This window comes from Tiliqua scincoides, chromosome 2 (genome assembly GCF_035046505.1).
Source record: "Tiliqua scincoides isolate rTilSci1 chromosome 2, rTilSci1.hap2, whole genome shotgun sequence".
NCBI lineage: Eukaryota > Metazoa > Chordata > Lepidosauria > Squamata > Scincidae > Tiliqua > Tiliqua scincoides.
In genome coordinates, this window is record NC_089822.1 from 259,948,408 (window position 1) to 259,964,394 (window position 15,987).

The 15,987-nt window shown below is 48.7% G+C and overlaps 1 protein-coding gene across 1 annotated transcript; it reads right to left on the bottom strand.

Annotated features, from left to right (window-relative positions):
- Window positions 1–6,583: 6,583 nt before the first annotated feature.
- On the bottom strand, window positions 6,584–15,298 carry LOC136639116 (tripartite motif-containing protein 10-like). The gene is made up of 8 exons (XM_066613135.1): window positions 14,909–15,298; window positions 14,034–14,129; window positions 12,929–13,159; window positions 11,915–11,937; window positions 11,451–11,517; window positions 10,269–10,325; window positions 7,955–8,384; window positions 6,584–7,101 (listed from the first exon to the last, which is right to left on the bottom strand). The coding sequence occupies exons 1-8, from the start codon at window positions 15,296–15,298 to the stop codon at window positions 6,584–6,586; spliced, it is 1,812 nt and encodes a 603-aa protein (XP_066469232.1).
- Window positions 15,299–15,987: the final 689 nt, after the last annotated feature.

Genomic DNA, 15,987 nt, shown 5'->3' on the forward strand with positions numbered 1-15,987 from the left:
GCACCTGCAGCAGCAATTGGGGGGCACTTCAGGTCCCCCTGATTCAGTTGTTCTGAAGCACTGAGGAGTCTCCACCCACTTTGCACTGGCAAACCCCACCCACTGTACTCCTGCCCAGCCCCACTGCAAATATTACAAAGACACCATAAGCCTTCAGTGACCTCTCCTCTAAAGAGAGAAACCAAAATCTAGATAGCCAAAACCCAGTTTGCCTGAAATGTTGCACAAGTTGGAAACAGAGGAGCCTGCAAACAGCGTTGCACTGTATTATTCTATTTGATTGTCAGGCTTTAATCTCATCTCTTCCTTCATTTGGGAAAAATTTAAATTTAGAAAATTTCTTGATCATTCTTCTTACTCTGAACAACCATTTTCAACCACTGTGCCATGGCACAGATTGTTGTGCCGCAAATTTGGATTGGGGGGGTAATTTTTAGTAGGGCCATTGGAGGATGTGAGCCCCCAACAACAGCATGGTGTGCCTTGTCAATTGTCAAAAAACTGATGGTGTGCCTTGACAATTTTAGTGTCTTGTCAGTGTCCTGTGAGATGAAAAAGGTTAAAAATCACTGCTCTAGAACAGGGATATCTAAACTTTTTGGCCAAAGGGTCACATCAAATATTGAGGGCCGGATACAAAAAATTAAATTTATAATTTAAATAAATACATTAGAGATGGAACTTAGATGAATGAATGAATGAATGAATGAATGAATGAATGAATGAATGAGCTCAAATGTCCAGGATTTCTCCAAGCACCAACCCAGTCCAAGAAATAAAACACACACTTAAATGGACCCCCTTTCCCCCACCCCACAAGCACAACTTTGGTTGTGTTTGGTCAACTGGGCCATAGAAGGTCAGAGGCTGGCCGTGGGCTGGATAGTGGCTCCCCGTGGGCTGCATCTGGCCCCTGGGCTGCGGTTTGGAGATCCTGCTCTAGAAGTATTGCTAAGGCCTCCAATTTGGTTCTTTTGAATTATTGTGCATGTCTGTGCATGAACGAGGAGAGTTAGCAACACTCCCTACCACCCTAGAAAGCTAAGTGAAATTTTAAAAGTTCCTATTGGAATGCTTTAGTTCCCATTGGAATTCTTGAAGTGACTGCTCCTAAGTAATGAGGGAGTTCCAGGATCATGGTGCCACCACAGAAAAGGCTGTGCTTAACTAAATCCCCCTCCCCCCCCACACACACACCAGTAACATCACCGGGACGTGTAGTGCATGCTGTGGGGGGTGGGTAGTCCCTGAGATCTGCTCCTTATAAGGGAACATTTGTTCCCTTGCCCAAGGATATGCATTTCCTACCCCACCAGCAATAACATAGCTACAGGGGGCACAGCACTACATTTTGCAGCTGCCTTGACGTGCAAGTGGCCCCTCCCCTTTGGAACCATTCTAGACCATGAGAGGACAGCAGATGAATCTCCTCTGCTTTGCTCTTGCCACTCAGAATGACTACACTCCTGTAGCCCCTGTGACTATACTACTGCCCACTGGATCTACTGCTCCAGCTACCTTGCTGGTGCAAGTCAGAATGGGCCAGAAAGATAGATCGAGGCTGGGAAGGGGAATCGGATATTGGTAGTGGCACTGCTGCCAATACAGTCTTCTTTCCAGCCTTAATCCACATTCTCGCTGCCCCAGTCTCTGCCTTGTTCCTTCTGCTCCCTGTCCCATTCCACCAACTGCCTGCACCCACTGCTGGCTTTCTAGCTCTGGTGAGGGCAGCGGGCTCCAGTGGCGATGTTGCAAGAGGCAGCAATTGCAAAATGGTTGCTGGATGCACAATGTCCACCCCCTCCCCCCCCCCCCCAAAAAAATGGTTGGCTTTGTGGTCTGCTTGAATTCTTGGTCTGATCCAATAGGATCTTCCTCCTCCACTTTAGTTCACAGGCAAAAGTCTCCTGATGCCTGAGGCAGCAGGCCAAATTCTGCCCCCTTGCCCAATGATGTGCCAGCCTCTGCTCCTCCCACACCCCATTGTTCTGGCTCAGCACTCTCCTCCCATCTACATTTCCTCTTCCTCTCTGCCCCCTCTTCCTTTTCCAATCCAGAGAGTGGAACGAGGGCAGTGGAGTCAAGTTGGCAGACCAAGATGGGCACCCACTGCCAATTTTACTGCCTGTGGCAGCCACATCAGTTGGTCTCATGGATGGTCCAGTCCTGCTCACCAATAATCTGTGAAGATTAAGCTGAGAGAAAAGGTCATCAGGGGGGAACTTTATGTCTAGCTGATAGGAGCTCTTCTGGCTCCAAGCTGACACCCCACAACACTGGTCCTCACTTGGCTTAATTTTAATGTCTTACAGTTATGAATTCGATCTGGTGTAAAGTCCCTATTGCTGGATGAGAGATCCTTTGTATACTACGGTAGGGCTTTCTACACATTTGTTTTGGGGTCATTTCCATGTTTAAGTGTAAATAATCCAGAGAATCACCAAGGTACTTCTGGGCATGCTGGATTTACTTGAGTCACACCTCAGCAACCCCAGAGTTGCCCCACTTGCCCTCTTGATATTTTCAAAGACCCAGACTTTCATTTATATGGGGCCTGAAGAAAACACGGATTTCCCATGTATGCCATGAAAGCCCTGTCTAGAAATGTGGTAGCCCCACTAAGCAATGAAGACTGGCTACAGCCCTGCTCTCCCCCCCCCCCAATTAAGAGAGAGAGTGAATAAGCATATTCAGAGGCATGATATAACTAGATACCAGTGCTGGGAGCAAAAGAAAAAGGGAGAGTGGGTGCCTAGAACACTTGTTCTGATGCTCCCACAGGATCTTCCTCCCCACTTTCATCCTCACAACAACCCTATGGGGATTAAGCTGAAAGAAATGGTCAGCCAGGAAGCTTCATGTCCAACAGGGGGTGGGAGCCCAGCTCTACCTGCCTCAAGTCCAGCACTCGACCCACCACACCACACTGGCCCTCCCTTGCAAGGCAAAGACTTAAAGCTCGGGTGCTCAATAGGTGGATCGCGATCTACTGGTAGATCGCGAGGCAAAATGAGTAGATTGCGGAGTGCCGACCCCCCCTTCAGGTGCCTCTGGGAGGAAACGCCGGGAGTAAGGCCCATTGTACTCAATGGGGCTTACTCCCAGGTAAGTGTGGCTAGGATTGCAGCCTCACAGCCTAATCCTAGGCATGTCTAGTCAGGAGTAAGTCCTGTTATACTCAGTGGGGCTCAAGGTACACCAACATACATTGTACACATAAATGTTATATGTTACGATGGCGGAAACATTGTAAAAAAAACTCTGGTAGATCTCCAGCCCTTGCTGGGTTTCAAAGTAGCTCCCTATCAAAGTTTCAAAGTAGCAAAAATGTGTGAGCACCCCTGACTTAAAGGAAAGGCAAAGAATACACTTTTCCTTGACAATGTTGGTAGCCAAAATCAACACATGACTTGAAATTCAGTCTTAAGTGCTGAAGAAGTTACTGTGAGAACTGAGAGCAGGAAGTTCTTCACAACCCTCCCTGCCCCTCGCCCTGGTCCAGCCCTCTCTGCAACGCGTACTCTTCAATCCACCTTCCCTGTCCATAAATCTTTTGATCGTTCTTGCTCTTTTTCTTCTTTACAGGCATACACAAGCTAAGCCAAGTTCTTACTTTTGTTGTGCCTAAAAGGGCCAATTTCAGGTCTCCCGACTGCTGGCCCCCCACACCTCTGTGGCTTCCTTTGGCTTCTTCTGGCAGAAGGAGCAGGGCAGATTTACCACTTCCTTGTCACACCTGCTGATGCACTTCAGCACATTGGTTAGTTAGCAAAAGCCATTTTCAGAACTGAGAAGTAGCATTGCCCAGCACAGGTAATTTATGAGTCCAAAGTCTGATCTGAAGCATAACGTCTCCCAAGCACTGCCGATGAGACCCAGGCTGGACTCAGCAGAAGATTTCTACCAGTGCAGAGTCAACAATTGTTTGGGTCATTTCCTTGTCTAAAGTGTGCATAATTCAGAATACAGAATAACCAAGCACTGAAAATGCTTGTCTGTTTCTCAGCCAGGACTTCCTTGAATGAACTGAGAAGCCCATCTGTGTTACTTACAGAGGTCACTGGAATGCTATGAACACTTCTGAGTAGACATGCATAGGACTGTGCTTTTAAACATCTAATGGCACAATCCTAAAGGTGTCTAGCAATTCTGGAACAAGCTTTCCGGCAGCTCTAGGTAGGCATTTTTCAGCTGATAACTCATCTTTGAATGCATGAACAGATTTCATGGAAAAACAATGCCTAGGAAGCAAGGTAGAAATTGTGTGTGTGCTATTTCAATTGGCATTTGGCATTTCAACTGGGACTTGCATTCACACAGGCAAATAATCTCGTCATGCTGAAGCCAACATATGGGTCTTGTGTAATTGCCCCAAACGTTCCATGGTTATTCCAGCTCTGATTACAGACACAGAGATGAAGCCTCTTTTGTCCTGACACATTTGTCTGTTGCTGCCTATAGCTTATTGTCCTCTTCCCTTGCAATGTATCTGCTTGGCAACACTCCTCTGTTGGAGTAGAGGGAGGGGGTTTCAGAGATGCAGGCTGATCCAGGGAAGTAGTGCTTAGTGGTTAGCATGCCTAATCCCTTCTTGCTTCTCTCTCTCTCCCATATGGACACGCAGCTGAATGGCGAAACACCTTGGTAGATTAAATCCACTGCCACTAGCCCAAGTGATCAAGCTGGCCTGAGCGGTTCCTTGGGTGAAGCCCCCCTTCTAGGAAAATACTGAACCCCATGGGTTCCTATCAAAACCTTTCTCACAGTAGTGCCTGCTTAAGTGAGGAGGTGTGACAATCCACTGTACATCCCATTCAAGAGACAAGGCAGACTTAAGGTTAAAAATAGAATTTATTAAAAGACATATTTTTAAAAGGGATAATCAGAACAAGTAAGAAAGGCAAATAAAGGAAATAAAACCAAAGCAAAAAGATGCACTAATGCTTGCCACCAGCACATGGGGCTGACATGTTGAAGAATCTCGAACATGAGCTTTAAATTGGAGCAGCTGCAAGTAAAACCAGGAATTTTGTATAGCCTCTGAACACATGCTGGGAAAACCACAAAACAGCCAAAAAAATAACAAAAGCCTGATAGATTTAACTACACCTGCCCTGTCTTAATTACTGGAGCCTTAAGACCACCAACACTTTGCTCTTGCATTTCATTCAGCCACAGTGAGGGGTCACTCATACCAGGAGCTCTCTGGCTGAGCTCTCAGGCAGCCAGAACAAAGAACTACAACTTCCAGCCAAGGGGAAAAAATTTCCAAGCTGGATAGAATGATGTCACTGAGTTGCCTGATCTCTGCCTCCTACCCTTCTGGAGGGGGAACTGGTGGGCACCTGAGCCAATCAGCTGACCCTTACCTGGCTCCAACATCCCTGATTCAGAAGAAAGAGAGAGGCAGTTTCCACCACAGGGCATGGTGGCCTTGATTAAACAAAGGAGCACTCAAGCTGCCAGCCTGCAGTTCCCAGCTCTAAATCCACAGAAGTTGCTGGGGAGATGACAACCCCAAACCCCATCCCCTTCTAGTTGCATTCATGTGTACTGTGTCAGTTGTTAGCGTCTATGTCAATGTCCTTAGGGTGGCACTGCTGCAGTGCTCACAACCTCCCACTTCGTTGGAATTAAACTGCCCCCACATGGGAAATTTTGGTGGAAGCTGCAGCTTTTTAAACCCTTCCATGTTGGGCTGCACCTGCCAAAATTCCTCTTCTACACAATGGCAAAAGGTATGGCACTCCGTCCTGCATCTGGACACCTTGTGGTTGGGTGAGGGCTGAATGGGGTGAGGAGGGGTGATACTGGGCCTGCCTTAGATTTGCATGTGGCTATGCATGTTGCGTTCACCAGTGGAGAGTGTCTCAATCATGCTGAACTCCTGTTCGGTTGGGTTTTTCTCATCTGCAGCAGTTGCACATACATACAGAGAATTCTGCTTCAGAATAGAATGGATTATGCTACTGTTTTGCTGCCACAAATGTGTAGTTTTCTCTTCAAGAAATGAGTTGAAGGAGGAAGAGGGAATTCTGAATCACAGAGCAAAAAGCAGATTTCATGTGATTTAGTTTTGATGACTGACTGAAAGTGGTTCTCACTCCTTTAGCACTGGGGCCCACTTTTTAGAATGAGAATCTGTCAGGACCGACCAGAAGTGATATCATGACTGGAAGTGACATCATCAAGCAAGAAAATTGTTAACAATCCTAGGCTGCAATCCTACCCACACTTACCCAGGAAAAAGTCTCATTTACTATCATTGTTAAAAGCATCTTCATAGTAGCCTGTTAAAAGTACAGATCTGTGACATTTCCCCAAATGCACTTATATTCCATGGTAGCATCAAGTCTAATATATGAAAAATAAAATATTGAAATGGATGGGGATCCACCTAAAATTGGCCTGCGACCCACCTAGTGGGTCCTGACCCACAGTTTGAGAAACACTGGTTTAGAGGCCTTTGCAGAGGTAGAAAAGAGGCTCTGGCTGCCAAATGGCTTTTAATTACTTTCTCGTTAATCTTTCTGGTCTGGAGAAAAAACCCAACAGAGCCTGTAAAGAAGATCCTTTGTCTGCCTCAGGGACAGAGTCTCAGGCGGGCTTTACTATACACATAAAAGAAGGGGAGGAGGGTCTCTCCGCAGAAGGAGGTTTCTGAGTAAGTGTAGAGATGGACTCCTGTATCAGCATCGGAAAAGACCACCTGTCCCACAGCACAGTCTAATGTCACTCGGATTCTCTTGAGCTCTTGCCTCAAGGGCAGAGGAGTATAATCGGGGGGATTAAAAACTCTGTACTGACCTTCCTTCTTCCCCACAGCCCAGAACCCTCCCTCAGGACCCAAGAAAAAATTGCCCTTTCTCCTCACAGACTTTTTGGCAACCCCCACAGCCCATTTTTCCTCACTTTCCACAGTGACTTCCCAGAAGTGTCTGCCTGCAGTAAATCCCACACGACCCAGCACAACAGGCAATACATCAAATCTCTCAGGATTGTCGGGCAGATCTTGACGCCTGTGTTCCATTCTCACGCTTTTGCGATCCTCAGAAAGGATGAGCCAGGGATGAGCCGTGTCTGGATCCAGAGTCACATTTGCTGTTCGGGGTGAATGGAGATGAGGGAAGAGAAGCAGAATCAGTCAGGAGACCCATCCTGAGCCAAAGAGGTATGAGAAACATTATCCTCACAACTATGCCCATATTTTATTTGTTTATATCCTGCCCATTCTGTCTTTCAAGGCAACTTAAAGCAGTATTCTTCAGCCTGTGGGCCGTGGCCCCAATTGGGTCATGAAGCCTCATGGGAGGGGGTCAGGGCACCTTTCAGAGAGGGCTTGGATCCAATGCAATAATGGTACTGCCTTATTAAAACTGAGTTCTTGATATAATCCTGTACAGCCTCTTCTCACTGTCTTGCCCTGCAGCTCCAAAGGCTGCTACCTCGCAGGGTTGTTGTGAAGACACAAGAGGTATAAGTCTTTGGGAAGACACAGGGGTAGACCAGGACAGGCAGCGATAGGGGCTACGTGGGATTGGTGGTGGACTTTATTGGACATGAAAATGTTTGAAGACCTTTAAAAGAAGCCAAAACACCCATCAGACACTCTCCACAAAAGGAGGCTCCTAAGAAAGTGTAGAGATGGACTCCTGTATCAGCATCGGAAAAGAACACCTGCCCCCAGCACATTCTAGTGTCACTGGATCCTCATTGTGGAGGAGGCAGGAGAGAAAATGACTGATGCTTCCCTGACACTCCCTGTGTGAACTGACTATTTCTGACTCCCAGGGACAATGAGGGTGTCTCAGTTCTGCCAAGCAGGAGGTTGGGAATAAAAATTTTTTGCATTTCTTTTTTCTATGGTGCTTCATTTCTCTGGTGGTTCTCCTGGCGTCACAGGCGCAGCCCACCTGAAGGGGCACTGCGAAGGGCCCGGGCAGGTGGAGCGCACCTGGCGGAGGGCGGGGCTGGAGCTGTGCAGCAGTGACGTCAGGAGAACGCCGTGACGCGGCCACAGAGCTAAGAGGCGGCCGGAGCAGCCCGCCTTCGAGGGCGGCGCGTTGGCGCAGCGGGTGTGTCCGCGGCAGGGATGCGGACCGTGGCTCAGCCATGAGTTCGCGCCTGCCGGGGAGCCGGCGCCGCCTGGTGGGCGCCCAGACGGAGCGCGCGGGCGCTCCCGGGGGCGGGCCAGGCAAGAGCGCGGGGCGAGCGCGGGTCGCGGCCGGCGCCGCCCGGGGAGGCTGCGGGCGTGCCCAGCGGTCTCCCGGGCAAGGGCCGCCGAGCTCCGGGGCCCCGAGGCGCCTGCGCTGCCCCTTTTGCTCCCCCAGTCCCGGGGCTGGCGCTGGCGCTGGCGTCCCGCAGAGGGAGGGAAAAGGCAGCCCCTGCAGGCGGCAGCACTCGACACCTGGTCCCCGGGAGCTCAGCCCCCCCTCCCCGCAGGAGAAGTTCACCCTCGCCTCTCCCCAGCAAAGCAGGCACCACGCACAGCTCCGGGTTGGGCTGCGATGCGGTTCAGCCACTGGCATGGCTCCGTCATCCCTCCATCCTTTCTCCCCCTCTCCATCCCTCTCGCCTCCATCCCTCCCCCATCCATCCATCCTCCCCCCCCCCCGCCGCCCAGGGTGTGGAAGGAGAAGGAGGAGCAGTGGAGGCAGGTAGGCAGAGATGAGCATTCCCCACCAACCTGCTGCCTGAGGCAACTGTTTCAGTTGGCCTCATGGGTGGGCCAGCCCTGCCCCAGGGAGGCAGCAGGCAACCGACAGCCTTCTATCATTTTAAATAGTGTTTAGATTGTGATGTGTGAAAAAAGTACCTTAGCACTTGCAGCATTAAGAAATCCACCGTTAAACTGCAGAGTAAATAACTGATCAATAACAGCCACTGCCGCAAAATCAATGCCGGGCATAACATAATCATTTCCCCGTCTGGATGTTTGCAGGCAGACAGGGCCTTCTCTGCATTGGCATCCCAATGTTCTTGGGCTGTTGTTATGTTCTTATCCCAACGGGGATGGCACCAGGTCACCTTGGGCACCTGCTTTATGGGGCCTAGTGGGCATGCATGCACAAAATGCTCTCTTGCACATGGAAATGCATTCCGTTGTGGTTTCCTCCATGTACTTGGATGCGAGGCCTGTGGGGTCAACTGAATTGAAGGCTGTTTGCACAATGGCCAGTTTTTGTCCTTGTGTCGCAAAGCATATTGGACACCTTTGCTTTGGTTTTCTGGGCCAAGTTTAGCTCTTTAAAATCTAGCAGGTCAGAGATGTGGCAAGCCCGAGTCCTCCCTGACTTTGGAGTCCTCCCTCTGCAGCACTGGTGCCCTGCTGGGGATCTCTCTTCATGTTCCTGATTATTTTCTGTTTATCAACACCTTGCCTGGAGGTGCTCATTAACTGCAAGTGTAACATATCCAAATCCATGTGTTTTTCCATACACCTGCCATTGTGGTCAGTCTCAGGTCAATCTGAGCTGTTAGCACCTCAGATTTCAAAAGAGGCCCAGGTATCTTATATTTTCCTGTCTCACCCAGACTTGCTACCCATGTGGGATGCTGAGGGCACTACTGTGGGCATGGTAGTGGCTGCTGCCGCAAGCCATATGCACCAGGCCGAGGAATGTATACATGACACTTGTTAACACCGTGTCAGGTCCGAGAGGAAACTGGCCTGCTACAGTAGCTCTTTGCTAGTGGATCTGCTTACCAGAAGGAATGTATGTCTTTCAGAAAGAAATGTAAATTATTCCCCCATGCTAGCGCCTTTGGTAGCAAGAGAGCAGCTACTCCAGCCCTACTCAGAAGTGAATTCTTCATAGAGATAAAATGTGTAACACGCCCAATGGGATTGTGCCCACTAACCCTGTCCCAGCCAGCTATACCCACTGTTCTTCCTGCTTCAGTGTTTGTATGGAGAGGCAAATAGTGACTAGAGGGTGTTTCCTTTCTCTGACTCAATAGCATTCCTCAGAGGAGCTGCTTCTGGTTCCAGAGTTACATTTCAGAGGAATGAAAATACTTAGAGATACATCTATGATGAATACCTAGTCCTCTCCCCTCTTTTTTTGCCTTTTTTTTTTTTTATAATTTGAGGACCTTTCTAGCCCCCACAGTACCTAGGACTGTCTGAACTCCTAGATACTGTGACTGTTGCCCTGTGACTGTTACTTTGAGGTTCTTTGTTGAAAATGCCATTCCCAAACAACCACACAACCGGATATGTGATGATCCTTTCCTACATATGGGCTTCCCCAGAGACGAGCTCTCACGCAAACCTCCTGCTGAGACTGGGATGCGCTCATCAGTTGGTCAGCCAAGTCCACTGTCTAGGTGAAGGAGGGGTTGGAATGAAGTGGTTTCCCTTTATCCAGTCAGGTACCGCATGACATAATGGATCTAGGTTTCTTAAGATTCAGCAAAAGAATACGTGGGAGCATCTTGCAAGGTCTTCTGTTGGAATGGAAGACAAACCTATTTACAGCCCAATCCTGTTAGGCTGCCCCGCTGGCAGAATGAATATTTTGCCAGTGCTGATTACAGCAATTGTAAATATGACTCTGGCAGAGCACAGAGGAGTGCACAACCAGGGTGCCAGCAGGAAGGCTAGAGCCTTCCCGCATGTGCCAGTGAATTCTCAAGGACCCACCAAGGCAGAGAAGGTGGCTGGAGAGACAACAGAGGGCAGGAAGTGGTGGCGACTGGGCTGTGGGATGGCCGAATGCGGAAGAAATGGAACATGGGCTGGGCTGATCTGGCCCAGGAAGGGGATGGTCCAGCAGTAGCTACATCCACCAAATTCTAGCCCCTTTCCCAGACCCAATCCTGCAGCACAGGTCCACACCTTTGACACCTACAGGTCAAAGAGGAAAAAATCAAGGGCTGTGTTCTTTTTTTAGTTTCTAATGCTAGACAGCTTTTTTTTTTTTTTTTAAGGTTCCAGTGTGCTTGCCATACTAGAATTTCTCTAAGCGAGCTCAGAGCATATTTCACTTCCGCCTATTTTCCTATCTAAAGAATGGAGGAATCTGTCAAAACCATGGCGGCCCCCACAGTGTAGAAGTGTATGGAAGCAACATGACAACCTTCATACAATTCAATGGGGAAATGCCATTTTGTCTTTTTTTAACTAACCCTGCTGAAAGCATGCTGTAAATGTCACTTCGGCATTTTTCCTAGGTAAAAAAAAAAATTGCTTCCTGGGCAATACACTGCCTCCCAGTGGCCTGCAGGTGGCATAGCACCCATTTCCCAACAGTGTTTTTGTTTTCCACTCACTGAAGATGGTTGAGCCCATTTTCTAGGAATTTCTCCCCCACACCTTCCTTTCAGCCCCTGCACCATGGCAAGTCCTGTCTAATCCTGCCCATCATCTGCATCCCTGCACATCATTCTTCATTACCTGGGAATTGATTCATGACTCCCTCCAGAAGGGGTTTAACATCATAGAATACCCTGATTCTGCAGGTGAGCTCAGGAGGAAAAGCCACCGGATTCTCAAACTCTGCCTTCTTCTCAGACCTGATGTGGAGGAAAAAATATTGATCCTAAATCCATCCCATCTGGAATTACTGGCTGGAGCAAAAGGATGGCACGGAGGAGAAGAAAAGAGCAGAAAGACTGGAGGCACAGGTAGGGGCTCTGGGGTGGACGTTTCTCTAGCTGTGGCAACATAAATGCATATAAAATACAGCAAGTAAAGAAGCACCTCGAGACAACATGTGGCTGAGGGAAGGGGACAGAGGTCTGGCTGCCCTGCTGGAGGTGCAGAATGAATGTTCCAAAGAGAGACCCTGTGGAAACTGGGGGGTGGGGGGAGTCCTACACTCTCTCCCCAAAAAGCCCTAGAAAGTCTCTTGCTTCACAGACCATTTCCAGCATCAAGAAGCAAGAAGGGGACTAAATGGGACCCACGTACCTCTTCAAGGTCCTTCCAATATCCTGAAATGAAAAGATAGAGAACTCAGAGCCTGCCACAGGCAAGTAGGACCCAGATAGAGGTGCTCTCTGTTCCTTCTCTGCTCAATCAGCAGTGGTCTTGCACGCTCCATTCCAGGACTGAGGGTGCAGCTCCATAAAGTGGAGCAAAGATTTTCCTGCAAGAATGAAATCAGCAGGCAAAGTACTGCCTGTTCAGTATAATGCAGCGGGGTTCAATCAGAAGATCAACAGTTTGTAGTGGCCTAATCCTAAAGTGCCCTCACACTGCTGGAACTAGTGCAGCATAAGGCAGTTTAAAGTAATCACAAATGTGTTCCACCATCAGGAGTAGCTGGGGTATAGCCTTCAAGCAGCCGCATCACCCCATCCTGTGTCATGGAGTTCCACAGTTCAACTACATGCTGGGTAAAGAAACATTTTCGTTTGCTCATGCTTGTCTGGATCTGTCAATTCTGTGTCACTCTGTGCTCCATTGTCACATCCAGCTCATGGCCCTGACCTCTGCCCACAGCCTGGGATCCCCATCAGCATGCTTCCCATTCACTCTCATATTCCCAGGGGGAGACTGGGGCATGCCCAGGCAAAGACAGAAATCCATTATCAGGCTTGGGGTTTCCAGGGTCTGCATTTCCAGATGCCCTGGGTCTCTCCCTGTACATCCACCAGACTGTGGACCACGAGGCTGCCCTGGACCCCCACAGAAGCCCACTAGGGGGCTTGAGGATAGCAGGACCAAAATGAGCAGTTAGGGGGGAAAACAGCAGTCAGGAAGGAAACATGAGAACAGACTCCATGATCTTTGGAACCTCCAGAGCACAGTGAAGCAAAACACACTTTTCTACTTTTTTCAGGTCTGTTTTCTTATTTTTCTTGGCTGTCTTTAGCAGCACGACACACTAAGTCCTTCATTCTTGTGTAGGCCAATGAAGCACAGAGCACTTAGTTTCCTTCCCCTGGTGAGGAACCTGAGCTCTTTCTACCACCCTCTTACCTGCAGAAGTTCACTAGCTGGCTGCTGGCATTTCTCCTCCATCTGCTGGGTGAGACCTTCAAGAAAGGACAGTTCCTCCTTGAGTCTGGACATGTGCTCCTCTCTTCTGGTTGCTATTTCCTTCTCCAGCTCTTCCAACTGCGAGAGGAGAAGTGTCTTTTGTTCTTCCAGAAACTGGTGTAGTTGGTTGAAAACAGCCACTGTGCTTGTCCTCTTTTCTTCTATTTGGCCCTAAAACGGGCAGATGGAAAGAAGAGAAAACGAAAGAGATACCAGGAATATTGATAGACTGTGCAGGGAGGTGGTGGGAAATCTGTAGTCATAAACATGGCAGGAAGTGATTCAAGAGGAGCTGCACAGAGGCAGATCTGCCAGGGTCTCCTTCATCACCACTGCCAGGTAACAGGCAAGTGAGTTGGTCCTCCTATGGCCCAATCCTACCCGTTGCAATAAGGCCCAGAAGGTCACACACTGTGAAGAGAGATTGCTGACTCTGCTGGCGCCGAGTTGGTTTGAAGCAGGGACCAGGCTGCGACAGGAGCAAATCGGGGGCCAATCTCAACAGCCCAGACATATATAAATCCAGAGCCCCAGTTCCAGGCGAGACACACTCCCAGAAGGCTCCTCAAATCTCCTTTGAGGAGCTCCAATTGGGGCCAGGCAGTAGCCAAAGTGTTAAGCAATATTTATACCTCCCAGTCAGCTTGGTCTCCACCGGGACACTCCTAACCTGGTTTACTCAGAAGTAAGTCCTATTTTGTTCAATGGGGCTTACTCTCAGGAAAGTGTGGTTAGGATTGCAGCCTGCGTCAGCAGCCTTGCATCATGCAGGCTGGACCAAGATTGAATTGGGCTGCTCAGATGAAGCTAAGGACTCAGTGGAACCATTAGAAGGTTAGCCCTGCAAGGAAGGGCACTCGCGACTTGTTGCAGAGATCAAATCAGCTGTGAGCAGGAGAATACAGACAAGATCCCACCTTTAGAATGGCCTTTCATGAACATTTGTGGAGCAATGAGGCTATTTTTACGCATCTGCATTTTATATGACACTTTTACAGATATGGGTTATAGTACCTGTTTAGTTTCAATTCAATAAGAAACTTACACGCAGGTCTTCACTTTCCTTTTCTGTTCCTGCTTTATTTGCCAGAATTTTCTCTCTCTCCCTCCTCAGAATTTCCAGATAGCTACACAATTGACCCTGAAGCAAAGAGAACAGTTTTTGGTTGGGTTTTTTTTTTTTTTTTTTTTTTGGGGGGGGGGGGTATTATATAAAGGTGCATCAAGAACTATTCATAAGAATTAGAAAGCAGTTACTGTATCTGCTTGCTTCCTACCCCACATCTCAGTGCCTTCCAGGCAGGTCTCTGGACAATGTATTCCGCAAGGGTATCTTACACAAGTATAAAGAGGTTCAATGGGCTTGACATAAGAACATAAGAGCAGCCCTACTGGATCAGGCCATAGGCCCATCTAGCCCAGCTTCCTGTATCTCACAGCGGCCCACCAAATGCCCCAGGGAGCACACCAGATAACAAGAGACCTGCATCCTGGTGCCCTCCCTGGCATCTGGCATTCTGAGGTAAGTCACTTCTAAAATCAGGAGGCTGTGCATACACATCATGGTTTGTAACCCGTAGTGGATTTTTCCTCCTGAAATTTGTCTAATCCCCTTTTAAAGGCATCTAGGCCAGATGCCATCACCACATCCTGTGGCAATGTGCTCCACAGACCAGCCACATGCTGAGGGAGTTCTAGACCCAACTGCTCTTTGTGTTTAGCCCTTCCTGAGGTGGAGAAGGGAAAGACTATCCTTCACTCTCTCTTTGGGTCTGGCCCAACATCAGAAGTGCTGCTTCTAGAATGGTATATCCTTGAGCAGGCAAACCCTTTACCTCTGTGGTTTCCCTCACTGGCTTCTCTCAGACCCAACTGCATGTTAGACCCATCATAGGGCCCTGGAGGTTTATAACCATTTACCTGGCATTCCTTGGCAGCCTCTTCCAAAAGAAGGACAGTATGTGACTGATGTTCTGGGGATCTCTCACAAGCCACACACACCAATCTCCGATCTTCTTTGCAGAAGAGGTTGAGTTTTTCATTGTGTCTTACACATAAATCCTCTTTTCTCAGGTTAAGTGATAAACATTTAATTTTTTCTACTACATTTGCCAGTTGCCAGTTTGGTCGGAAATTCCCTTTCTTGATTCTGGCTTTGCAGAGGGGACACTCCAAGTCCCCCAGATCTTCCCACGTCTCACAGTACTGGGTGATGCAGCCCCTGCAGAAGTTGTGGCCGCAGTCCAGGGTCACCGGGTCTGTCAGGTACTCCATGCAGATGGGGCACTTGAGTTCCTCTTTTACGTCCATGGATGGGGAAGCCTCCAAGGATGGATTCAGGCAGCTTGTGAGACCTGTACAAGGACAGCAGGATGGATGTGGGTGAGAGCAGGAAGAACTGCCTCTTGGGGGAATAAGTATTTCACAATCCCCCCATTGCAGAAGCTCCATGATGAGTTCTCTGTTTGTGGGACCTCCTTCTAGACACTCACTGACCAACTTTCCTTGAAACTCAAGACCTTCTTGTAAGAATGGTTTTCTCTCTGATGAAAGTTGCAGTTGAAGCCTTATTATTATTATTATTATTATTATTATTATTATTATTATTATTATTATTATTATTATTATTATAGTAACTTTTTAAAAGGATAGAAAGAAAATAATTCCCTTTCCAAAAGAACTCACAATTTAAAGCTCTAAGCGCGCAATCCAAACCTGCGCTGGAGCAGGCAAGCCAGGAGGCTTGCGCTGCATCCAACACAGGTATGTTGGCTGCAGCGGCTCAGCCAGAAGCAAGGGGAAGCTCTTCCCCTTACCCCTGGGTAATGGCTGCGTGCCCCAATGGATCTCCTCGGACCTGCGTCACCTCCAGAGGTAGCGCAAGTCCAAGGAGAGCAGAGCAGCTTGAAGCCACTCCATTCACCCCAGGGACGGGTTGGGATCCAGCATAACTGCCGGGTCCCAGTCCTGCCCCCGGCTCCCCGCGCACCTGCCCCCGG